The following is a 27523-nucleotide window of genomic DNA, read 5'->3' on the forward strand; positions in this document are numbered from 1 at the left end:
CTGTGCTTTTCATGTCTTCACTTGAAGTTTAGGAGGTTTTACACTTTTCGGGTTACTAAGTGTTTAAAATAACATTTTTAAATAAATATTTCGAACAATAAATGTTTAAAAGTATAATTTTATGGTTATAGTTTTAAGGTTTTCATTGAAATACGAAAATGGAATACTGTATAGTATGTAGATGCTTGGCTGTTGGATTAGTTTGTTTGTGGTGTGAATACAGAATGTACTACAAAATTGATCCCAGGAGTAATATTTTATTTGTGCTGAAATCATTAATTTCCATCTGAAGACACACATACTGTAGGTTAAAATAAAACAAGAAATTAACTTTATAAAAAGTAAAAAAATAAAAACGAAGACAATACAATGCTGTCAGTCAACAATGCTGTCCGTAGTTTATTGAAAACAGCTGTCCAGGATCTTCTTAGTGTTTATTAATTATGCAAGTTCAATGAATAAGATGATAATTTAAAAGTATGACTTAGAGTATGACTTAAAAAGATAATCATTTTCGGACATTAGTGGGTGTAGAATTAAAGGTAAGTTGACAAAACCAGGTATGTGTTCAACAGCACATTATATTAAAATGTTTGCAACATTTTAACCTCATGTGATAGTCTATAGACCAAAAACATATTTAATTCTGACAATGTTTGTTACATGAAAAAGATTAAATGTAACCTGAATCCTGTCCTAATTTCTTCATGAAGGACTTTCCATTAAAGGTCCTCTAAAAAAAACAACATAGAGGGGGGAAAACAAAAGTTCCCAGTAGTCCATGACTCGTGAATCCTAGCCAGCTATGGAGCTCAGATAGAGAAAATGCACCTGTGGTCCTCAGCAAAGACAACCACTTTGATGCATACATCACAACCCCCCTTTTCTAATATACTATTCTCTACTTTTCTCTACAGTGAGTCAAGGGACAGTTCATTCAAGATGAAAGTAGAGAAGCTTTAGTGCCAAATGCTGTCAGAAGAATATTGCATCTGTTTGATGTATCTGCAGAGACATGAGCACACCATTACTTTACATCCGTCCCCACCTTCTCCTTGGCTGCCGTCCTGGTTCACACCGAGTTTGCCACAAAGACCCATGTGAGGTGAGGAGAGTTTGTCTCTTCAAACCAGAGGAGGTGAAGAGGACACAAAGATGTTTGGAGAACATTTTTACACATCACAGAGATGTTTGAAGATAGCAGACAGACATCAGCTCAATAGAAAACAGACATTTTATTTGCCGTCTGCAGAAATACTGGCCAGAATATTCAATCATGTATGTATGGAGAAAAATGAGACAGACATGGATGCAGATGATACATACAGTACATGACAATAAATACAGATGGTACGTATCAAATACTTGCACCATTAAAGAAAATATGTACACAGACAATTAAGAGGCCTCATACAAACCATGTGTGAAGTGTTTCATTGTGCTCACCATCGGATATGCCCCTTCAGAGAGCAACACGCTAACTTATCTGGACACACCTAAATACCTCAATTAGACACCTGGTTATGCAACTCACTTCCCACTGTGTGGAGTTTTTGGGCTCACTTCTGTCATTCCTCCACAGAGAACATCTGAACGCTGAGACACGGACAGTTGGATGAAACACTTTAAAGGGAACCAGGAAAGGCAATAAAAGAAAAGATATAACCTTTTCTTTTCACAAAGCATTAGTAAAATCAGCCCTGATAATCAGAATAACTCTAAAAAATCAGTTTCATTATGCCCTATATTAAAAAAGTTCCTTTTAATACAAAGGGATTCAGCTCCTAGAAGACAAAAGACAAACAGATTCAGCCAAGGCCTGCCAGTAATCTTGTGTCAAAGTCAGAAGGAAACAAAAAACTGCCTTTCGAATATTCCTCAAAGAGTTGAAACGTATCTGCAGAGTTCCTACCCCCGTGATTGAACTGATTTAGCTAAGTAACAACATGCATTGCAGTTAATTTGAACTACTTCAGGTTAACGACTCGGTACGGCCTCTTAGTAAATGGAGCCTTTTAAATTTAATGTTAGTTTGCAACAGTTTTAAATGGTTGTTAAACACATGCAAAAAATGGTACAATTGAGCAATAAATCCTGTTCCAAATCAAACTGTCCCTGGAGATTCCAAGATTAATTTTTATTCATAATTATTTCCAATTTTCACTGAAAAAGAACTTGCAAGCACTGACCAGGTTTTCCAAAATCATGTATGTGTTAAAGTAATGCATGCTTGGAACTGAAGATACATTATTTTACCAATGAATACCATGACAATAGCTGATATCTCAAATTTAAAGCCATAATAATAATTTGAATAATTAGCAGTATGTTCATTCATTTCATTTCAGCGAGACACATTAAAAGAACTGGACTGATGCATAAGCCGGTTTTCAAAACTTTCCAGGCATCGCAGCACAGGTATTCTCGACTGTTGTCCCCCGTGTGTTTCAGAGTGTGCAAATGCAGCACACCAAACAACAGCCTGGTGTCCATCATCATCATCATCATCATCATCATCATCATCATCATCATCATCATCATCATCATCATCATCATCATCATCATCATCATCAGCAGCAGCAGCAGCAGCAGCAGCAGCAGCAGCAGCAGCAGCAGCAGCAGCAGCAGCAGCAGCATCATGCTGTTGTAAATCTTCGCTCCCCTTTGTCATATTTCAGCAACGCCCGTTTGTACAGATCCAGGATCGCACTATTCTCAAGAAGTCTACGTGATGGAGACAATACAACACAACACAGAGCATGAGCAGATACAAACACATGTCGGCACAGTTCACACACATCATGTGACACCTAAAGATTGATTTAAAACCAAACCAAACCAAACCCCCAAAAAAGACAGATCATCTGCACATTACCCGTTCATATATGTTAAGTCATGGAGCCTAAGTGTTTCACAGTCACTCAAACAGAAACATTTAAGGGCTACAAGTCACAACGAACATGCAAAACAACTGAGGTCTTGTTGGGTCAGCGCAGTCGATCTTTTGGGAATCATGAAGAGTGTCTTAAAATCAGGTTAGTAAAATTCCTCGGCTGCACGTTTGAGTTTTCATCTAGAACAAAAGTCTAACTCACTTCTTTTTAACCAAATGGGGGTATATACAAAGGTTGGATGAGGCTTTACTCATGTTGGAGTCGCGGTGACGGTACTGCCAATCTGCATCTACACACTATTCCGACTGACATCTATGTTGATGGTGTGACTTAACTGGGACAACAAAATAATGATCCTGACATTTGAGGCTTGTTCAGGTGAGTTGACTGGACAAATGAAGCCTAAACTCATCTGGCGTAAGTCCAGCCTCAGGACATCTTTAACAACACGTTAAACTGAAAGATGACTGGGAAAAACAAACATGCTAATGGTGAGCAACCGACCGATTCGCAACTACTTCAAATAAACTCACCAGGAAAGCAAGATGACTGCGAGCAACAATTCAAAATATGGAAAAGAAACCAGGCAAATCAAACAGAAGAAAATGGAATTTAAAAAAAGACAAAAATGCTTCCATACTGACTGGGGCGAAGGCTGACTGCATGACACAGAAAGATTTTGAATGTTGGATAAAGGTGCTTACCTTGAGATTGTCTCTTAGACCCTAGTTGTGTTGTACTCTGATTCATGTTTGCTCAAAGAGCCAATGAGGCAGAACCTGAAAGGTCACGGCTCTTTTGTTTAATAATCACACTCTTTTTGCATAAAAAATTTAGAATATGCAAAAATGAGAGCAACTGCACAGCAACAAACGTCATTAGTGCTTCCCTTTTCTCCAGGAACCTCACATGCAAACATAAAAATCAAATTACATAAATAAACATGAACATTGGCAGAAAGTACATGCAGGAACAGGTGATAGAGCTTTTTCCTCTCAGTGGAGCTGATTGTGTTTTACTCCAAATGCAATATTTCATATTTAGCATTCACGCCCATGAAGTTAATCAACTCTCTGGCTCAAATGCGAGCCCTTGCGTTAACAGCAATAATTCTGGGGATTAAAGAATGGTCACCTTCTAAAATGAGATCTGTGTTTGCTTTAAGAGCCTGAGATTCATCAGAGTTTACAGATGTATGGTATAAATCATCAGTTTGGGAACTTTTTAAAGATGAGCATGCAGGTTGAAACCTTAATTTAGCCATTTTTGGACATTATGAATGAGGATTTAATGGTGAAAAGGGGAAGAAAGAACAAAAATCAATGCAGAAAGAAGCGTATTAAGGTTTAAAATAATACTAAGAGAAAGAAATATCCTAAAGAAAAGAAAAATAAAAGTACAGACATTTCATGCAACACCATAACTGAAAAATTGTTCTTTCCTCATCAGAAATCAATAGATACTGACCGCTGTACTGCCTTTTCATGGCGTGAAAGGCGATGGCTGGTGGTGGGAACTTCTTCCAGGTCATCATCCAGGTCACAGCCCCCGTTGTCTGCCGCCTCCTGTGAGTAGCTGTGCTTCATCACCATGATACTCCGGCGGTTTCCACTAGTGGGCAGCAGAGGTCGCACTGCCATTGGCGGCTGCGGGACGTCCGTGAGTAAAGTTGCGGCCCCGGAGTCCCGAGAGCTCAAATTGCCGCGGCTACCTCGCCCACTCAGTGATAGCTGGGACAAGTGAGTGGAGCCGGGGTTGGGAGAGGAGCCACAGTGGTGGTCATGAATGCAGCGTGAGGAGGCACGGCGGAGGGCGTGGTAATTTTCGAAGTCTTCCGCCAGGTCGACCAAGTCTGCTGAAGTCGTGGCAGCGGCACTGGCGCTCCGTAAGGTGCAGAGCTCATAGTGAGGCGGCTCAAAGACCTCCTGGAACATGGTGGAGTCAAAATCCTCATGCCGCAGGATGTACTTTTTACGTGGCTGCTTGATTTGGACGATGATGGAGACGATGAGGAGGATGAGGACGATGCAGCAGGTGACACCAATGATGGTCCCGTTGGTGTTGTTCAGGTTGTCCAGGATGCTGGCTTTCCTGTTCTCTGTTCAGGAGTAAATGCACAGTGGAAGAAGGGGAAACAAACAGAGAAGATGACATTCCAGGCCTCTACAGAGAAAGAGAGATGCTCTCTGCTAAGCCCTGACAACACCCGTAAATAGTTGCTGTTTTCCCTCTACCACATCAGGAAAAATGAGTTTGGATGCACCATAGTCGCTCTCGCCCTGTCTCTTTATAGAAGGAAAAAGCCTGCAGTCACTGTAATCTGAAGACTTGCAGACACTACGTGATGGGAAGGGGACTCTATTAGCAATTTTTGGATGTGCGGACATTTAAGGTTGAGGTTAGAACTGGGTTTGGTGTTGGGGTCAGGAGGTTAGTTGGGATGGTCGAGGTCGGATAAGGAACTGGGGAATGCATTAAGCCCTCACAAAGGTAGGAGTGCAAGGGAGTGTGTGCGTTTTATGCTCCCAGTCCAGCCCAGAATTGGACTCTTCAGTCAGAAACCCTCCAGACCCGTAAATAATTTACAGTTGCTGTTTTCCCTCTACCACATCAGGAACAATGCGTTTGGATGCACCATAGTCGCTCTCGCCCTGTCTCTTTATAGAAGGAAAAAGCCTGGAGTCACTGTAATCTGAAGACTTGCAGACACTACGTGATGGGAAGGGGACTCTATTAGCAATTTTTGGATGTGCGGACATTTAAGGTTGAGGTTAGAATTGGGTTTGGTGTTGGGGTCAGGAGGTTAGTTGGGATGGTCGAGGCTCGGATAAGGAACTGGGGAATACATTAAGCCCTCACAAAGGTAGGAGTGCAAGGGAGTGTGTGCGTTTTATGCTCCCAGTCCAGCCCAGAATTGGACTCTTCAGTCAGAAACCCTCCAGACAATTAAAATGTGGCAGTTTTTATAAACTCTTGCTGTAGAAAAAAATCTGGCCAGATTTGTCTCCCAGAAGCTAAAATTAGGGGTTATTATGACATCACAGAAAGCCCACAAAGAGAAGTGGGGGTTAGCATCCATGACAGCTACAATCAGATTGGAGAGGCTAAAGGAATAAAAAATGCACTTCGGAACTAACGAGGACAAATGTGAGCAACCGAGGTGACCCTAAGCAGAGTGCAAGGAGAAGAAGACAGAGTTAAGGGATGATTAACGCTTTGTGGTGCTCAGGCTGCATGATGGAGGAGTGTCTGAGTCCGGGTGAGCCATAGATAATGTAGACTCTACATTGTAGAGTTTACTAACATACAGTTGGTGTGCAACTACGCAAAAACGATGTCGGACTCCGTAGCATTCTCTGGTCCCCTCCCCAATCTGGCCAGCAATGTTGTTTAGTTTGTGTTTAGTTTAATGTTTAGTCGTATGTCATTGCTTCGTCGCTGGTTGTCACGGTGGTGCCCGAAAACCAGGTGGCCTTTGTAGACAATTGGAGCACTTTTTGGGGAAAACCTGGTCTGATAAGGAGAGACGGTGTCCATCCCACACGGGATGGTGCCTCTCTCATTTCTAGTAACTTGGCTAATTTTATTACGCCCAAAGTGACCTGACAATCCAGGGTCCAGACCAGGATGCAGAGTTTTAGTCTTACACACCTCTCTGCTGCTTCCATAGAACCCTCATCCACCAACAATAACATATTTAACACTATAGAGGAAGTCTCTGTTCCACGGTTAAAAGTTCACCAAGGACAGAGCAGGGGAGCGGTCAATCACCATAATCTTATTAAAATTAATACCAAAGCACAAGTTGGAGAAACTAATATCACAATTAAGTGTGGACTTTTAAATATTAGATCTCTTTTGTGTAAATCCCTGTTAGTGCACGACCTGATAGCGGATCATCACATTGATTTATTTTGTCTTACTGAGACCTGGCTTCAGGAGGAGTACCTATGTTATCTTAAACGAATCTACTCCTCCTACCCATCTTAATTATCACATTCCTCGTGTTACTGGTCGAGGAGGGGGAGTGGTAGCAATCTATCACTCCAAGTTATTAATTAATCCTAGACCAAAACATGGCTCCAGTTCTTGGCATCACCCATCTGAGCTGGAAGACAGAAAAGCCACTTTTGTTTGTAGTTGTATATTGCCCCCCTGCTGGGCCACATTCAGAGTTCCTTTCTGAGTTCTCTGATTTCTTATCTGACTTGGTCCTTAGAACGGACAAAGTCATTATCATTGGAGACTTTAATATCGAGGTAGACGTTGTAAATGACAGCTTTAGAAATGGCTTCATTTCATTACTTGAGTCAGTTGGTGTCCTCCAGCAGATAAACCAACCAACTCATAGCTTCAACCACACCTTAGATCTAGTTCTGACTTATGGTGTTGAGGTAGAACATGTGTCAGTGTTCCCTTAGAACCCACTCCTGTCAGATCATTCATTGATCACTTTTACATTTATGATTAAGGATTCATCTATCCTCAGAACACAGTCTTACTATAGCAGATGTCTTTCAGATAATGCTCTAGCTAAGTTTAAGGAAGCAATCCCTGTGCTAATCCCAGGACCACCGTGTGTTTCCCCAGGGATCAATCATTATAATCTTAGCCCTGCTGAAGTTGACTCTATTGCTGAAGGTGCAGCAACCTCACTGAGAATCACGCTTGATTCTGTTGCCCCCCTGAAAAAGAAAATAGTAAATCAGAGGAGGTGTGCGCCCTGGTATAATTCACATATTAGGACCCTCAAGCAGAAAGCGCGCAGACTAGAAAGGAACTAGAAAGGAAGTGGCATTCTTCTAAAATAGACAGCTATCATGTAGCCTGGAAAGACTGTCTATTAGTTTACAAAAAGGCCCTCCGTAGTTTTCTTCTTTAATTGAGGAAAATAAGAACAACCCCAGGTTTCTTTTCAGCACTGTGGCCAAATTAACCAAGAGTCACAGTGTTTTAGATCGACGTATCCCTTCTTCCCTTAGTGGTGAAGACTTCATGAGCTTCTTCACTGATAAAGTTCTAGCTATCAAAGAAAAAGCTAACCAGGCCATCCCAACAACTGGACCATCACCAGATGTGCTGACTGTGGGAACATACAGGTTCTCCAACGAGCCCTTAAACTCCTTCAGCCCTATATATTTTTCTGAGGCGTCATCGCTAATTCAGAAATCCAAGACCACCACGTGTCTTTTAGATCCCATCCAACACACCTGTTGAAGGATGTTTTACCACCGATAGGCAGCTCTATCCTGGACCAGATCAATTGTTCTTTAGTGACAGGTTATGTACCCCGGTCCTAGAAGGTGGCAGTGATTAAGCCGTTGCTTAAAAAACCATCACTGGATCTTGATGTCTTAGCAAATTACAGGCCGATATCCAACCTTCCTTTTATCTCTAAAATTCTTGAGAAGGTGGTGGTGACTCAGTTACTGGAGCACCTGCAGAGAAACAGCCTGTTTGAGATGTGTCAGTCAGGCTTTAGAGCTCACCACAGCACAGAAACAGCACTTCTTAAAGTTACTAATGATCTTCTCATAGCTTCAGATCATGGACTGGTTTCTATGCTGGTTTTGCTGGACAAAGTGCAGCTTTTTATACAGTTGATCACAGCATCCTGTTACAGAGACTGGAACATGTGATTGGGATTAATGGGACAGCACTAGACTGGTTTAGATCATATTTATCTGATAGATACCAGTTTGCTCATGTCCATGGCGTTCCCTCCTCATACAGTAGGGTTAGCCATGGAGTTCCACAAGGTTCTGTACTTGGACCAATCCTTTTCACCTTGTACATGCTTCCCATAGGGAACATTATTCGGCAGCATAGGATAAATTTTCATTGTTATGCTGATAACACTAAGCTTTATTTATCCATGAAACCAGAGGAGACAGAGAAGTTAGTGAAGCTTCAGACCTGTTCTAAAGACATAAAGTCCTGGATGTCTTCACATTTCCTCCTCCTTAACTCAGGAAAAACTGAGGTCATGGTGTTTGGTCCTGAACCTCTTAGTGACAGATTAGATCACATGAACACTCTAGATGGTATCTCATTAACATCTAGTCTCTCTGTGAGGAATCTAGGAGTAACCTTTGACCAAATTCTCTCCTTCAACTCACACATTAAAACAGTCTCTAGAAGTGCCTTTTTTCATTTGAGGAACATCACAAAGATCATGAAACTACTGACGCAGCATGATGCTGAAAAGTTAGTCCATGCATTTGTTACTTCCAGGCTGGACTATTGTAATTCTTTATTTTCAGGGTGTCCAAACAACTCTTTAAGAAGCCTCTAGCTGATCCAAAATGCTGCAGCCGGAGTTCTGACAGGTATTGACAAAAGAGATCACATAACTCCTGTACTGGCGTCTCTTCATTGGTTAAATTTAGAATAATTTTTAAAACCCTTCTTTTGACCTACAAGGTCCTCAGAGGCCTAGCTCCATCCTACCTGGAGGAGCTAGTGACACCTTACCAGCCCAGTAGACCGCTCCGCTCTCAGAATGCTGGTCTACTTGTGGTTCCCAGAGTCTCTAGGAGTAGAATGGGGGGCCGAGCATTTAGCTACCAGGTCCCCCTGCTATGGAACCAGCTCCCTGTCCAGGTACGGGAGGCTGACTCCATCTCTACTTTTAAGATCAGACTTAAAACCTACCTCTTTGAAAAAGCTTCCAGTTACTATCATAGACAGACAAACTATCATACTTAGGGGGTCGTCTAATCATTAGGTTAACATCTTAGCTATGCTGTTATAGGCCAAGGCTGCCGGGGTCCAGAAACACGATCACCTGACAGGCCTGTCACCCCACTGGGTCATGGTTTCCTCTCCTCTCGTCTCCTCCTCCGCATCAAGTAGACTAGTTATGCTGATTCTTGTGTAGTTTTTCTGCTTCTCCCCCCCTTCCTTCTGTATTCATTTACAGGTATCGCCGCCTTCGGAGTTGCGTGATGACCTCCGGCCCCGTTGACCCACTCGGCCGGCGGCTTGCATAAATAGTGTATTTTTGTCTGTGTTTCTGTGCTCTGTGCCTCTCCTCTCCATTCTGTCATCTACCTGTCCTCCCCCCTCTCCTCTCTCTCTACCCAGCCGGCCATCAGCAGGAGGATCCCCCTACATGAGCCTGGTCCTGCTCAAGGTTTCTTCCTGTTAAAGGGGAGTTTTTCCTTGCCACTGTTGCTTGTTGGGGGTTCGGCCCTGGGATTCTGGAAAGCGCCTTGAAACAATTTTGATTGTAAAAGACACTATATAAATAAAGATTGATTTGATTTGATTTGACTTAATTGATTCAATTTGTCACTGGCATGGACCAAAGCTTCACAGCCACTATTGTTCAGAATACCTGCAGAGGGTGGACATACCTGATTGAGATTGCTAGTTTTTTCTGTCTCTAAAATTGTGATTCCTTGGAAGCGTGCTACAGAAGTTAATGATGCTAATCCAGTTGGCCTTTAGCTCTGAGACAGACGGGCATTGGGACCAGGTGCGTATGGAACAAAAATCAGATTTTCTTTAGATTATACATTTTTAAAAACCCTTGTGCACACAAATCTGAATAATCCAGACCTGCGCACAGTTATGTAGTAATATAGAAAAAAAGTCTCTATTGTAGCCCCCCCCAGTGGAGAGTTTCAGACAGCCCCTTCGAGAGGCCTGTCACCATGCCAATAACCTGATTTTGGCCAGTGTACACAGAGGGAAACATTCTTTTCTCATCACATATGCCTCACGGAGAGGAGATAACTATAATACAACCACAACTATGCATTCAAATCAGTTATTTGGCTGCAGGACATCTCACCTTTGCATTGGTTCTCGTCCCAGGGGTATACACAGTTCTGCACACCGTTACACACCAGAGTGTTGTTGATGCACATGTTGCTGTGACAGAAGAACGCGTCTGCGTCACACGGAGCTGGGAATGCACACAGCAAATTAAAATTTCTTCAATGCTTTCCATGACTATCACATTGATAAAATAATAATGATTTAAAATGTCACAAGAACGTGACAGACTGTGAGGAAACACATTTTGGACTCCAGTCAGACCTGATGCTCCCAAAACCATCTGCTCTACATGAATTTTCATCCTCAACTTCAAACACATGCAGAGTTGTGGAGACTTGAATTTCCTTTGGCTCTGGTTTCCATTCACACATGCAATTAAGGACACCCATAAAAAGTACTTTTGGAATGGAGAGGAGCAAAATTATAATGGACAGAAAAAGACTGAGACAAGGGCAACCTGAATTATAAACAATTTTCCACACTCGTGAACTCTTAGGTTATTCTGTTGGACATTAAGTATCTTATTTTGAATAATGATTGAGAAAGCTGTGATACCCAAGGTGATATTTAAGTAAATTGACTACATTCTGTCACCACTCTTCTATGAACGCCAGCAGAGGGTACTCACTCCTCTCTATTCCCCTTCAGTTCTCCTCCTAACCTCTTATTGCCACAGGGCCAAACTAGACGTTATGACGGGTGAGATGCACGCTAATCCCTGCTGAAATTAATTTCCTTGACTTTCCGTAATGAAAGTGCCCTTTTACCCACACAGACACACCGCTGGAAGCATAAATTAAGTCCTAAATGAGTGGCTGATGAAAACAGTCTCTGCGAAGGGCCGAGGCCTCTGCAGTGATGTGCAAGACTTGGAAACATGGCTGGAATTGAAATTCTCAAATCAAATGCTCATTTTGGAAGCGTATGTTTTATGCTTCTGCTGTGTTTTTGGGCTACGAACATTGTAGGTTATAACGATCATGTCTAAACTTTCAAAGGAGTAGTTTCGTAACTGGAATATGGCAATGTATCCAGAGTTTTTCTGTTTCTTCTCACATCAACAGTAGAAACTCTTTATACAAATGCTTGTAAAGTCTTAGTAAATACTTTAATCTGATCTTAGATGCAGCAGTTATCTATAGGCTTGCACACGTTAGCGTGCAGTGTTGTTGTCAGATGTCTTTGTGCATATAGTGAAGAAACAGGAAGAAATGTGCGTGTTTGGCTGTATGTGTTTGCGTGGTGTGCAGATTTCCATCTGCAACCCCAGAGAGGAGGATATGTTGATGATGCGTAACACTGATGACAGCTGAGACACTACACAAGCAAATTTATCACATTAGACCCTTCGCCCAATACTCAACAAATTTCTTAAATGTCTGTCTGTGTTTACGCCGTTGGGTTAACACACAGGCTAATATTCAAATATAACCTGTTTGCTCAGCTGCCGGCCAGTACATCCGAGCGGACATTTGATGTCAATCTCAGTCAACAAAATCAGATCTGTGTTAATTACCTCATTTCTTTTGGTCTTAATTGCTGTTCAGAATCTCAGGACTCAGCGACCGTTGTTCTGTCGCAGCAGAGATGCTTTCTATTTTTACTGATGGGGAGTCGTGTGCAAGTCATGGCCACAATGATTCTAATAAGCAGGTACTGCCTGGATGTCGCCACATTGTGCAGTTTAAATGACAGATTTGACCTAAAATCCACAAGGAGCAGCAGAATGTTGGATTTGGGACTGAAAGTGCAGAAACATGAAGTTCAAGACAACTCGGACTCAGCTTTCATTGATTTATGACACGGACTTGCACTCAGGTAATATTAACTTTACTCAGACTGACTATTGACGTCTTGAGGCTGATCTGGGCTCAGAATTGAGTCAAGTGCTTGTAAAGCTTTTATTTATTTAGAACAATCATTTTTAAAATAATCACATCATCACTACTCTTGGTATTGCTGCTGTTCTTCTATTTAAATGAAAAATATCTACCATATGACCATGAAACCATACACAGCTGCTGACTCTATTTCCCTTCACAATGCTGCTGAACTCCAAAGGATGAGGTCTGGCTCTGGGATCGCCACTGTGACTTATAGGCAGAGGCGTTGCCCCGGCAACAGCCGGTCTCGGCTCTGGTGGTGAAAATGGGTCACAAAAGGGGCACCGATTTCAGAATACAGAACCGCTCTGTGAGAGGGGAGAACTGATCGTCCCCCAGGGTTTGAGGACCCCTCACAGGAGCATTGCAGGTCAATCAGACATGCAGCTCGGTTTTATTTGACACCACTTTACCTCAGAAGATCTTGTTTCGAACCATGGCCCTGTGGGATTATTAGAATCTTCTGCAGAAGATTTTTGTCATAACAATAAAGCACAAATAATACAATCAGTGAGACACTGGGGAGTGAGAAAAGGGAGGGCAGGATGTCAGTACTTGTACCACAGCTCGCCCTCACTCCTCCGTCCGCCTATAGTATCTATTAGAAAGAAGGACACCATCAGCAGAGCGCGATGAGCCAATATCCACCAAAATGGCTTCATGCACGTTCAGCCACAGGCAATATCACCTGTAATGGAAGTCATTGTCATCTCATGCTTCCTGCTGCTTAAATGGTCGTTAAACCAAATAGGGCCCAGTCATAAACGCAGTCACGTGCTTCCATCTTCCTTTAACAGCAGCAGCTAAAGAGCACTCCTATCTCCCTACTGTTGTGATTACTAAAGCCGATCGGTTCATCTCAGCACGTGGGAGCCGTCACTCCCCCATACAGCACCTCTCTGGGTGTCTGGGTGTGGACATCGACTCTTACGCTCTTGGTAGGTGGTGAAAAGGATGCGGAAGCGGCTCCTCCGGCTGGCCTCGTCTGCCCACATGCGGATGACGCCCAACGTGGAGACCAGCATGATGTCGTTGGCCACCGTGGAGCAAAACTTGCTCTTTAAGTCCTCCACGGAGCTGCAAAAAGACGAGATTTAAAACATAAAATGGCCAGGTATGAAGCTGTGCGGTTATTATTATTTATCACATTGTTATTCTCTGGATATAAGGATGTAATCAATTAGGCCGCCCAGGAGCTTGTGTTCCTCCCAAAGCCTCACTTAGTAAGTGATTTTATCAGGCTTATTTTAAACAATATCAAATATTGTTTTGCAATACAGAGATAAGAACACTTTTCCTGGATTAACTGTTTTCTCATATCAGTTTTTGTAAAGTGAAAGAAACTTTATCTGAGCATCAACAGCGGAGGCAGAGTGACAGTTTTACATGCATGAAAGAGTGACACTGCTGCAAATCCTGCAGAAAAAATACACCAATACACAGTTTTTTCTAGGATGTCACTACTTTTTTCAACATTCTTTTTCAACTTATAATGTGTTATAGTTTGTCAGACATCACAGGGCTGTTAATCCTGTAGTTTCTACACTACATGCTATTGTAGTGATCAGCCATCAGCCGTCCTCAGCCAATGCCCGCTCTCATATCTGCAAGATAAAATATGAACAAATGATAGCAGTCCCCCCTGTAAAATTGCCAGAGCCCCACCTGCCACCGTCGTACACCGCCACAAAGTTGCGCTTGCATTCGTTGGAATTAGCCATCTCGTAGTCCAGGAAACGCAGGTAGATCTGTGGCAGAGGTAGAGATGGACTGAGGAGGTAGAGAAATACGGCACAGAGCAGAGGTGAACAGCGACATGTGACAGCCGATATTATGACCCGCGTGTCTCGCTGATGACCCCACCACTACCCAATGTAGCAGTTCGCTAATGAAATCAGACCGTCAGGCTGCCGTCATTAACACAAGTTGAGATAAGGCTCACAGACAGCTGAAGATCAACTTTATGCTCATCTTACAGAGACTGAGATGAGAAGTATTTGTGCCATCTCACACACACGAATGCAACTTACCTGGAACAAAAATCTACATTCAAATCAAATCAATCTTTATTTATATAGCTTCTTATACAATCAAAATAGTTTCAAGGCGCTTTCCAGAATCCCAGGGCCTAACCCCCAACAAGCAACAGTGGTAAGGAAAAACTCCCCTTTAACAGGAAGAAACCTTGAGCAGGACCAGGCTCATGTAGGGGGACCCTCCTGCTGATGGCTGGCTGGGTAGAGAGAGAGGAGAGGGGGGAGGAAAGGTAGAGGATAGAATGGAGGGGAGAGGAGAGGAGAGGAGAGGAGAGGAGAGGAGAGGAGAGGAGAGGAGAGGGGAGGGAGGGGAGTGGAGGGAGAGGAGAGGAGAGGAGAGGAGAGCAGAGGAGAGGAGAGGAGAGGAGAGGAGAGGAGAGGAGGAGAGGAGAGGATGGGCACAGAGCACAGAAACACATACAAAAATACACTATTTATGCAAGCCGCCGGCCAAGTGGGTCAGCGGGGCCGGAGGTCATCACACAGCTCAGAAGGCAGCGATACCTGTAAATGAATACAGAAGGGGGGGGGCAGAAAAACTACACAAGAATCAGCATAACTAGTCTACTTGATGATGATGATGAGGAGGAGGAGGAGGAGGAGGAGGAGGAGGAAGAGAGGAGAAGAGCCCGGCAGCCTTGGCCTATAACAGCATAGCTAAGATGTGACCTAATGATTAGACGACCCCCTAAGTATGATAATTTGTCTATTTATAATAGTAACTGGAACTACAGAATTAGTAACAATAAGCTTTTTCAAAGAGGTAGGTTTTAAGTCTGATCTTAAAAGTAGCGATGGAGTCAGCCTCCCGTACCTGGACAGGGAGCTGGTTCCATAGCAGGGGGACCTGGTAGCTAAATGCTCGGCCCCCCATTCTACTCCTAGAGACTCTGGGAACCACAAGTAGACCAGCATTCTGAGAGTGGAGCGGTCTATTGGGCTGGTAAGGTGTCACTAGCTCCTCCAGGTAGGATGGAGCTAGGCCTCTGAGGACCTTGTAGGTCAAAAGAAGGGTTTTAAAAATTATTCTAAATTTAATGGGCAGCCAATGAAGAGACGCTAGTACAGGAGTTATATGATCTCTTTCGCCAATACCTGTCAGAACTCTGGCTGCAGCATTTTGGATCAGCTGGAGGCTTCTTAAAGAGTTGTTTGGACACCCTGATAATAAAGAATTACAATAGTCCAGCCTGGAAGTAACAAATGCATGGACTAACCTTTCAGCATCATGCCGCGTCAGTAGTTTCATGATCTTTGCGATGTTTCTCAGGTGAAAAAAGGCACTTCTAGAGACTAATTTAATGTGTGAGTTGAAGGAGAGATTTTGATCAAAAGTTACTCCAAGATTCCTCACAGAGAGACTAGATGCTAATGAGATACCATCTAGAGTGATCATGTGATCTAATATATCCCTGAGAGGTTCAGGACCAAACACCATGACCTCAGTTTTTCCTTAAGAAGGAGGAAATTTGAAGACATCCAGGACTTTATGTCTTAAAGACAGGTCTGAAGCTTCACTAACTTCTCTGTCTCCTCTGGTTTCATGGATAAATAAAGCTTAGTGTCATCAGCATAACAATGAAAATTTATCCCATGCTGCCGAATAATGTTCCCTATGGGAAGCATGTACAAGGTGAAAAGGATTGGTCCAAGTACAGAACCTTGTGGAACTCCATGGCTAACCCTACTGTATGAGGAGGGAACGCCATGGACATGAGCAAACTGGTATCTATCAGATAAATATGATCTATGATCTATCTGAAGCTATAAGAAGATCATTAGTAACTTTAAGAAGTGCTGTTTCTGTACTGTGATGAGCTCTAAAGCCTGACTGAAACATCTCAAACAGGCTGTTTCTCTGCAGGTGCTCAGTAACTGAGTCACCACCACCTTCTCAAGAATTTTAGAGATAAAAGGAAGGTTGGATATTGGCCTGTAATTTGCTAAGACATCAAGATCCAGTGATGGTTTTTTAAGCAACGGCTTAATCACTGCCACCTTCTAGGACCGGGGTACATAACCTGTCACTAAAGAACAATTGATCTGGTCCAGGATAGAGCTGCCTATCGGTGGTAAAACATCCTTCAACAGGTGTGTTGGGATGGGATCTAAAAGACACGTGGTGGTCTTGGATTTCTGAATTAGCGATGACGCCTCAGAAAAATATATAGGGCTGAAGGAGTTTAAGGGCTTGTTGGAGAACCTGTATGTTCCCACAGTCAGCACATCTGGTGATGGTCCAGTTGTTGGGATGGCCTGGTTAGCTTTTTCTCTGATAGCTAGAACTTTATCAGTGAAGAAGCTCATGAAGTCTTCACCACTGAGGGAAGAAGGGATACATGGACAAGACACGTGGTGGTCTTGGATTTCTGAAGCGAATCAAGCGTGATTCTCAGTGAGGTTGCTGCACCTTCAGCAATAGAGTCAACCTCAGCAGGTCTAAGATTATAATGATTGATCCCTGGGGAAACACACAGTGGTCCTGGGATCAACGCAGGGATTGCTTCCTTAAACCTAGCTACAGCATTATAGACATCTGCTATAGTAAGACTGTGCTCTGAGGATATAAGAATCCTTAATCATAAATGTAAAAGTGATCAAAGAATGATCTGACAGGAGTGGGTTCTGAGGGAACACTGACACATGTTCTACGTCAACACCATAAGTCAGAACTGGATCTAAGGTGTGGTTGAAGCTATGAGTTGGTTGGTTTATCTGCTGGAGGAAACCAACTGACTCAAGTAATGAAATTAAACCATTTCTAAAGCTGTCATTTACAACATCTACATGGATATTAAAGTCTCCAATGATAATGACTTTGTCCGTTCTAAGGACAGCAGCAGCAGTGGAAGCAGCAGTGGTACCAGTGGCAGCAGTGGTGGCAGTAGCAGCAGCAGCAGTGGAAGCTGCAGTGGCACCAGTGGCAGCAGCATCAGTGGTGGCAGCGGTAACAGCAGCAGCAGCAGTGGCAGTAGCAGTGGCAGCAGCAGCAGTGGAAGCAGCAGTGGTACCAGTGGCAGCAGTGGTGGCAGCAGCAGCAGTGGCAGCAGCAGTGGCCTCTTTTAGGGGATGGTTTAATAACATTGTTGTGATGGTGTAGTAAAGTAAATACAATTTTAAAAGAAAAAAGACCAGACTAATACCACCACGAGACTATTGCTCTAGAGGACTTGCAACCTCATGATAATGACAACAACTTAACCGGTTAAAAGGTTGCATTTGTTTCCATTTGTACCTTGCTGAGGTTTAATGTTCTTCAGACTGAAGATGAAAATATATTATTGTAAAGAAGAAACTCGACACATGCACATGACAAAGACTGTCTCACTCTCTACAGATTCTGTGGACGATCTCTAATAACTGCCGCTGATGAAGAAAAATATGAGCGTCAATGACATCGAATCCAAATGAGCGCCACAGATCAGTTCCGATTGGACATTTGGCGGAGGAGAGATCGGTTCCAGCAGAAAATAGGCTGCCTCTTCATTGATTCTGCGGAGCCCAGTGAGGAAGAATCCATCTCTCTCATTGCATTTGTGGTGTTCATTACATTCCTTTTTTTCCTTCAATTTTTGGCTTCAGAAGGTGTAAACGTGGTGAAGGCTATCACTAACAGTCATTTAACAGAACAGCCAACAGCTGGTTTGTGGACTTGACATGATCATTTCTTACTTTTGTGTGTTCAATATTTTCCACCACATTAATCTATTAACATTCAGCTAACCCATCTCTCCCCATTTTGCCCCCTTCCTCGCTCTCCTCCCACCCGTCAGGGCTACACTGGTGTAGTCTAATTTGAACCTTCGATACAGAATGCCATCTCCACCATCTCAGGCTGGGTGCTATACAGTACTCCACTGACGTGATGTGCTGGTGTCTCCCTACGCTCCCATGTGGGCATGCATGTCTGGTTTTTTGGGGGTTTGAAAATGTTCAGTACGCTATATATTTTGTGCAGAGCTGAGTTTGAGCAGCAGTTATGAAGGGGACAGCTCCAGGATTGTGTGCGCAGAGAGATACTGTTGATAAATTGCCTGTGTGTGTGGGTGCATGTAAGTGTGTGTGTGTGTGTGTGTGTGTGTGTGAAAGATAAATTTCTGCTAAAATATGTATTTGCCAACTTGTCCATCAGTGCCAATGACTGTCAGCCTTTGGCTCTGGACTTGCCTGGTGAGACGCGCCTGTAGGGTAAAATGTGACATGGAGTTACACCAAGTAACATCCATCACGCTGCCTGGATCGCTCGCCCCGTCTCCCTTTTATTCGCACGCGTGTGGAATAAAAGGAGAAATGACTTATGTTCCTCATTGGTGCCGTTGCGACAATCTTCCAGATCGCTCACGTAACTGCACTTAGAAGAATTGATGAATCAATGGTGCTTTTGTGAATTAGCTTTAGTAGCTGGCTGCCGCTCTGTCGCAGCTTTTTAGGGTGGTTTAGCATGAATGTCTATGGTGAAAAGAACGGCTCTGGGTCTGTGGGGGTATTCTATACTGTACTTCCTGTGGCCTTCGAGCTGAAAGAAGCTCCAGCTGAAGGACCTTTGGGTAACAAGGGTATTAAAAAGATATATATAACCCCTTAGAGTATGTCAGATAAGAGGCAGGCAGCCGCTGCAGCCATGAATCATGGTGACACCGGCATTATCATCCGGTCACATCGAACAAAACCCTTTTTTTCATTTGGTCAGCATTTGAACACATCTGATTTACACAAGAACTTAGCATTTAATCCAGTAAGTAAGCAACTTGTAGTTCCAATGCTAGTTAAGGCTAATTGTTACCTCCACGTTTGATGCTAATGGTGGGCGCGCTCCCATGACCCACATCAATTATGGTATTGGTCTGTTCGTTGTCCCACCCATTCAAATAACAGTGTAACCAAACCCTGTAAATCTTAAAAACATATTCACAGTAATACATTACAAGCTCCATAAATCAATTGTTGGTAACCATAAATGCCAAAGTAAAAAGGTAGACTCAACTGCTGTAGTGACATGTTGCAGAGGCCCAAACTTTTTTTTTAATATGTAACACATGTGTGTGCTACATATGACTTAGCCTTAAGAAGTGATGCGGGGAATCATGTGATTTGAAGTGGTGAATTCCTTAAGAGATGTTTTAATCCCATAGCGTTAATTTAGAATAACATAGATTGTGTGTTCTGTGTCAGTAGGGGGCCGCCCACGTGATTATACTCAGGGTGACCACTGGCAGAGAAAACAAATACAGGCTGCAGCAGGCCTTAGGGTCAAACTGGTGATGCCATTTCATCAGTAGTAATGCTTCCGCTCACTCTGTCCCACTCCCCCTCCACTCTCTATCTACTCCCATCCCCAATTCCTGTTGGCGGCAGGCTGCTGATTAAAAAAGGGCTCTGATGCCAAATAACCCTTTCTGCCTATCTGTCTGATCGCAACAGGGGAAGAGGTCCCCTAGCAGCTGCAAACAGTCACATGGGGACACTGCTGGAGGTTGCAGACGGACCCACATGCAATATTAAAGCACCCTGATGCAAGCCTGTTGCGTGTGAGCGCTGTAAGAAATCAGCTAATTAGACAGAAAAAGTGACTCAGCCGAGTTTGGAAGATGAGAAGTTCAGAATTCCATAAAATGCAGGAATTTTCCTTATTCTCGCTGGTTTGTTTTCAGACGGCAGCACAGTTTTAGTTTCACTTTATGAGACATCTAAAAATGGTTGCGGGATAGCTGTATGGTGTTTTATGTCACTAACCTTGGAGCGTGGCGGAGCTCGGATGTACCATTTACAATCGACAGCCTCAGTAGCCCCCGCCTTCCCGTCTTTGGTGATTTGATGGGACTCTACGATACCTTCAGGTCCAACCATGTCATACTGACAGGCTGAAAGGCACGTGCATGCAACAACATACAAACATGTAGCGTCTTGTTTTGAAAAAGCACCACCTAGTATCGAGGATCAACCAGCATTATTAGCATAAAAGGGGCTTTATCTGATACAGGAGTTGGATTAACAGAGCACGTGAAAGAGAAACAAATGTTAGAGGGTGAAATAGGTGGAGAAAGAGCCATAGATCAAGAGAGTGTACCTACAGGGCAGAGGTGGAGGCACTCCCAAGTCTGCAAAGTCTGGATCTGAAATAGAGCGGAGAAGAGAGGAGGGATCATTTATAATTCATTTAGGATTACAGCAGCAGGCAGAAACACCCAGGTGTGATAGAAGAGGATGTTTCTCGAAACTGTTCAATAAAAACAATTCATTATTAAAAAATTGCCTCCCTATCAAATGCGTAATTTCAAATATGATTACAGTAATAATTTCAGTCTTTAGTACTGAATAGCAACCGGGAGCAACGCAAAATATGCTGCTGGCATGTCTGTCGTTGACGTCTGGACAGGATCAATGTGGGAAGATCTGCAGCCGCTTTGCTGCAGGGGGTTCAAGCAAGCACGTCCACACACTATTTCTCCAAACCCAAACCAACATAGCAATGATCGATGCTAAAGTCATGTGACTTTTGTTACTTTCATTCAGACAGGGAGAAAACATGGAGGAAGTATCTCTAGCCTTGTTCCTATGGAGATTACTTGACATCTGTATAATATTCTTCACAAAGTGAGGCTTAAACTGCAGCAAAACGGTACCTTGATGTCGATGTGACTCTAATCATGCATCATCCTTGATTCTGTTACTGCAAAATGTGAAACGTCTAGGGTTTTTCTTAGCTTTAAGACAATAAGCAACAAAAGCAAGACATCCTGTTAAAATTGATATTTACTGTTCACATCTGTGTGAGTGTCGGATATCTAAGCCACAGCGTAAGAGTAATGACATTAAAGGTCAAAAACAAGAATAAAATATTTATAATTTGGACTGTGAAGAAAAACAAAACCCAGCAGCTTAACAGCAAGTTTTCAGAACTGCTTAGAAGACGGTTGGATATAATCCTCAGCCAAAGTTCCACAGGCTGAGAACTCTTTAACAAAGCCAAGCTGAAACCGTACAAGTGTTAGCTAAATACAACAAAAGAGCTTTAACCAGATTTATTCTGTGTGACGTTACAGTAAATTACATCAAGTGTAGCAGCCTGGCTGAGGTATGTTAGCTTAACATTTTCCCCTCACCAACGGTTTGATCCTGTTTGCACTTCTTAGAGGACATTGAATTGGAATATGCAGGATCTGCCACAGGATCTGCCACAGGATCGTTTTCATGTCTGTGTCGGACCTGAAGTTCCTGTAATCTACCATAAGAGCTCAAGATTCCAGCGCTTGAAGTGTAAAATAAGCAGACGGAAAGAGTGGGAGCCTCTCCACCCAGTTTGCACAGCATTTGAAGGAAATCAAAAAACACTAAAGATAATGCTCCTGGGCTAATTCGTGGATGTAGGTTTTCACAATAATGGCTCAACTTGTCGCCTTGTCAACCTGCAGTGAAATTCTGCATCGAGGTCGAGATTATATGAATTCCTGCTGATTCCATCGTTTGGGTTTCTCAGACACGTGGTTTTCTGTATTCAGAAAAAGCTCTTGGATGGGGGAAACATGCAGGAAAGGACTTCCCATTAATACTGACTCCAGAGGTGCAGATGTGGCGGCCACTCAGAGCTCAGAGCACAAAATTAGGCCTGATTGCTCAGCGGGAACTCCTCACTTAAAAGTCCCCGAATTTACCAGAACACAAAGCCTAATTCTTCTGTCCAGATTTGAGTCAGTCTCCTAGGCTGCTGGACCTGAGTGATGGGTCCTATAAACTTGTGAAAGAAAGTTTGCAAGATTGCAAGAAGTTTGCAAGATTGCAGTTTAAAAGTGGCCATGAGATGCTAAACTGCACTTTTAAAGTCCAGTCTGTCGTGAAAAGCAGTTTGAAAAGTCAGGCTTATTACCTCTGGGTTGCTAACATGCTAGCTTGCTACAGACTGTTATGGCTGGTGACATTAATTCAGGCAACATCATACCAAAGGTAGTTACCATTCCAGCCAGAGTTTTGCTGATTCAATAGCCCTTAGCCTGGGACTGGGTCTATTTCAGCTGCCTTGGGGCAAGGGTGGGGAGTAGCCCCTGGACAAGTCCCCAGCTCATCTCAGGATGGACATACAGAAACAACCATTCACACACAGAGCAACTGGAGAAAACCCACAAAGATACAGGGATAACATGCTAACTGTACGCCCCCAGGGACATTTGAACCAGCAGATAAGAGAATCATTCCTGCTTTCACCCAAGAGACCGGGACCCGTATTTATCAAGTGTCTTAGAGGGCCATTTTCCACAGAAATGACCCATCACTGAAGGGAACCCCTTATCTTAGAAATATCTCAGTAAATACCGGTACTCAAATGAATAATGAGAGAATATATTGAGACAATAATCTACAAAATAATAGGAAACATTTTCATTGGCAAAGATAAATGTTTCCTTATCTTTCCAATTCATTACTTTTAGGCAATTAACTTGAAATTGTTGTGTGGTTAATTGAGTCCCCCAAGCTGAAACCAACACGGGATCAAAAACAAAACCCAACTGGAGCGAAGACAAGATACTTTTATTAGTGGAGTTAATTGAGGAATGGAAGCTCATCATTAAAGGCAAGTTCAGCGAAATGCTTATGAGCCGTGATTAAAAACAACCTGCTTGGGAAGACGTTGCCAAGCCACTAAAAGCTTCTCAGGTTTTCTTTACCAGCCGACTGAGAGAAGAAATGGCACAACATCCTGTAGAAATGCTGAAATGAGGTTGGGCTCTCTGGCCTCAACGCCATCCTCTCTTGGCAACTCCGGATTGCTTAGGACACCTCTGGAGGTCTCTCTGACATCTGGGGGAGTCTTGGGACTTGAAAGGGTTGTTCCTTTATTCCTTATTTTGTGAGTAGGACTAAATCTCACAAGTTCTCAGCACTTCTGATTTAAATGGCCATCTGAGGGCCCACAAATGTGGTCATATCCAGGACTGAATGGACAAAGGTGCTGACTGACATTGTTGGAAACTTACGGGTCTACAGCACACAGGCAGCATGAAGCATTTCTGATGGTTGTCCAACTGTTGACCATCCAACTGCGTCTGAGGGGACATCCAGGGGTCTGCCTAATCAGGCACTGGCCACGCAAGCAGTTAGGAAGAAGGGATGGAAGCAACAAAGCGAGGGACACTCAATGAAATGGCCACCTTCAGGTCATCTATGCAGGCTATGTCAAAGATTTATTCTGAGGCTTTGGCGTCGCCATGATTACAAGACCAAGCAACCTCAGAGGAGACACACACACACACGCACACACACACACACACACACACACACACACACACACACACACACACACACACACACACACACACACACACACACACACACTTTCTCATACTCACACACCTCATAAAGGCTATTCTTAACACAACAAAAAGGGTCCCGCCATGCTCTCGATAAATGTTGCCCCTGTGACCTTTGAACTTTTTAGACTCCAGCCTCTGAATTTCAATCAGGTTGTTTCTGTCAGTGCAGTCATCAATCACCTCCTCTCCTCCGCTGCCCCACCTGATGAATTCATTCAATCAATTACACCAATTGATAAAATGATGAATGAACTTTACCGAGTGTGTATATTCTCTAGGCGGTGGGGCTCTTTACGCTTATCATTTATGCTCTGGATGCATTCGATCAGTCATGTCTGATTACAGGAACGCTCCGCTGCATGTTGCACTAAATTGTACAGTAATACCAAAGTGAGTGTTTCAAGCATGCGCCACCTTTAAGTGCAGCTCCTACTCACTCTCTTTATGGCTCCAACAGAAGGAATTCACAGCACTTCCACTCATTAGCACATTTTCATGGAGCTCAGTCTGAGCAGAACAATGACTTTCCTCATTCTCCTCTCTGTGTTGCCATCTTTGTAGATACTGAGATCATTCAGTTCCCTACCACCCCCTTATTGTCTTTTCTATCTTTATCTCACCTGTAAAGTTTTGGAATGCACCAGATTATTCTCAATATGGATCTAAGGATTCTGATAAAGTCTCATCTTGACCAATTTTAGATGCATTTTCACTCTTTTATTAAAAAAACATTTTTTTTTGTTGCTGTAGCCTGAAATGCTCACATTTGGTGAACATCAGGAGTTTGTCCTTGAACTTCATTTCTCTCCCTCATTTTAGCAGTTCTCTTCTTTATTAGCATCTGACAAACAAAAGTTCCCTTTTCATTTAATTCCAGATGAACAACAGAAAACCTTTGAGGGCAATGATAAAGAAGTGACTCAGCCTTGTACCTTTGAATTATGCCTGTATCTGAACTCACTCCTTCACTGATCTCTAGTGAGGAGGGGTCAAGTGAACTCAATTATATTCCAACACCCAAAAACTAAGCGTACGTACCGCTGATTTGGTGTACTATTTAGAGAATAGGGAGTCCTATTCTGTGCAAGGGTCCAGACTCCAGGAAAAGTTTGGTAAAATTATAACTTTAGACCTGCTCCTATGATCTCATAGTGAGTTGTTTCATTGTCTTATTAGCGTTCTTAATAATAATGCTACAGCGTCACCACTCAAAGTCTTGAATACATTTTTCTCTAAAAATATGACTCTCAGACTAAACATATCTGTGCAACATTTGTAGGAAAATGTTTACTCATCTCCTTAGATGCTCCTGCAGAATAAAGACTATCCAAATGGCACCATTTCTAATATTAATTCAACTAAGCAAGCATAGAAAAAACTGTTAATACAGTTCTCATGTAGCTTAGGCTTATATCCTGATTAAGGATTTTTTAAAATAGAAATGGGCTATTTATCCAATAGCGTATCATATTGCTAGCCCAGTCATAATGCAGTCTTTTATTAGTTGTCGCTATCTTGCCAGATTAGCATTACAGTAGCCACTGAGGCTAATACACTGACTGTAATGTGACATTTGATTGATCTTCATAGTTATCAGGGAGTAGCGAAATTGCAAGAAATAAACCGCACGGCACGCTGCGGGAACCAAGCCCACACCAAAACTCAATTTACCAGTGGCCTCGTTTCCTCTCAGCTGTTCAGGGATGATATTTAAATAAGCATCTGATTAATAATCTCCACTCAAGTGGTTGATCAAGCTAATGTATGCCTGCCATTAATCACATCAGGCCCAGCTGCAGGAAGACACACAGATAAAGGTAGAGGCAGAGAAAGAAAGGGCACTTCTCCAACTGCAATGCTTACTTCTACTGGAATCAGCGTTTTAGAGAGATCTTTATGGATACTTGCACTTTGCTGTGGTCAGAGTGTGTGTTTGAAGCATTGAACTGCCAAAACAAATTCACACTTTCAATCCCGAATGCTGCCGGAGCAAACAAAAGGTTATTGTAACCCTCTCTTTTTTTGGCCAAACATTGCTAAAAAAGATTAAGCAAACATGCGCTCGATTCAGCTCGTTGACCCCGCAAATGATGAGCCAACGATACAGGGCAGTTCTAGAGAAAAGAGGTGGGTCTGCTGCAGTCTGATAGGATTCACTGGGCCCTGGGTGCCATGCCCAGTGAGCTGGGACTATGCCGGCACTAGCGATTAGTGTCGACATGTACCGTGATGCCAGGCTATGGGCGATACCATCACGTCAACCATCTGGCCCGGATGGCGCATTCTGGATACGAGCAAAACAAACCTACTGAAACTGACACCACACATTCAAGTTCGGAGCTGTGACGACACAGGCAGGACTAATACCCCACCTCCTCTGTGCATCACAAGCCCTTGACCTCTACAATTGTTTTACCGAGGGTGTCCAGTAGCCAAAAACATCTAGTTAAATGCATTTCAGAGGTATAAATTATAAGAACTGTGTGCCCTGGTGTGTGAACTCATGATTCATTGATACAGTATTGATCTCCAAAGGGGAAGCAGCTGTTAAGAGGCTCTCAATGTGGACATTGGACTCCCCCCCCCAAGGACATCCCAGCAAGCAAATTTTACAGGCTTCATTTTCAATTTCAATCAAGTCCTTCTTTAATATTTGGATTAATTTGAAAAATAACACATTCAAAATGTAGAGAAGTGCTGCCATCAGCTCTTGAGTCAATATAGTGACTTTATGGAGCATCAACCTGCAAAAAACACCATTAAATCTTCCTGGATAGAGAATATGGTAAATTTACCAACCCCTTTTCTGTTCGGGCATAAATAACCAAATCTTAAGATGCACAACTGGGTGCCTTAATTAATTTTGACTTCGGTGAGTGAACTCTAGTCAACAGCTCAGCTGACTTATAATTAACCTGGTAATTAAACTTCGAATTTATCTCTGATTTATCTCCACATGCACACATCTTGTTTTTCTTGCACTGGATTGCTTGTGCACTCCACCATGTATGTCTAACTGAATACAACTGTCCATCCGGTCTTTTTCTTCTTTTACTCGTGAAGACATCAGGGAATTTTCTCTCTGGGATGGAGTTTCACTTCATTTCAGTGATGGATTTGAGGAATGTGTTTATGCCTGTGCACATCCAGTGCATGTATCTGTGTTAAAGATGTATTGTGACTTTGTCTATCGCTGCCATTGGTCAAGCTTTTAACTGCAATTCTCCTCCTCCTTTCCTCTCAAAATACCCCTGGGAAACAATGACAAGGACACAGAGCTGCTCCTGAAATATCCCCGTGTGAGCCATCCTGTTTGTGCTTGGAGTATTACTAGAATACCGCAGTGGTAGCGGGTTTACAGGTACACTGCAGTGCTTTTAAATACTGCTGTTACAGTAAAAGTACACCATCAAAAAACCCTCATCTTATTAATTTGGAATAATTCAATTTAATCATGGTATTAGATGATAATGTGATACCTTTTGGCCTATTTCTTTCCAGATTAAATTAGAAATGAATGTCTAACATATTGTTAATCACATTTTTGATTAGCAACAGCTAATGAAGTGTAACATGTAAGTTATTTTGTTGCCCTTGAAATTGGCGAGGGGCAGGGTTCG

At 42.9% G+C, this 27523-nt stretch overlaps 1 protein-coding gene across 4 annotated transcripts in view; it reads right to left on the bottom strand.

Annotated features, from left to right (window-relative positions):
- Positions 1 to 237: 237 nt before the first annotated feature.
- The window catches only part of neto1l (neuropilin (NRP) and tolloid (TLL)-like 1, like), a 50505-nt gene continuing 23219 nt past the window's right edge, over positions 238 to 27523 (bottom strand). Inside the window, exons 5-12 of one of the 4 annotated variants that reach the window (XM_057013806.1) lie at positions 20670 to 20711; positions 20332 to 20459; positions 14228 to 14310; positions 13494 to 13639; positions 10693 to 10806; positions 4362 to 4992; positions 3599 to 3673; positions 238 to 1005 (exon numbers count right to left, since the gene is read on the bottom strand). In XM_057013806.1, coding sequence (XP_056869786.1) covers positions 3613 to 3673; positions 4362 to 4992; positions 10693 to 10806; positions 13494 to 13639; positions 14228 to 14310; positions 20332 to 20459; positions 20670 to 20711 — 1205 coding nt within the window. In that variant the 3' untranslated portion in view covers positions 238 to 1005; positions 3599 to 3612. Of the gene's footprint in view, positions 1006 to 1216; positions 3674 to 4361; positions 4993 to 10692; positions 10807 to 13493; positions 13640 to 14227; positions 14311 to 20331; positions 20460 to 20669; positions 20712 to 27523 lie in introns of those variants that run through there. The other 3 variants (XM_057013805.1, XM_057013803.1, XM_057013804.1) reach the window with 3 other exon arrangements.

This window comes from Takifugu flavidus, chromosome 17, assembly GCF_003711565.1.
Source record: "Takifugu flavidus isolate HTHZ2018 chromosome 17, ASM371156v2, whole genome shotgun sequence".
NCBI lineage: Eukaryota > Metazoa > Chordata > Actinopteri > Tetraodontiformes > Tetraodontidae > Takifugu > Takifugu flavidus.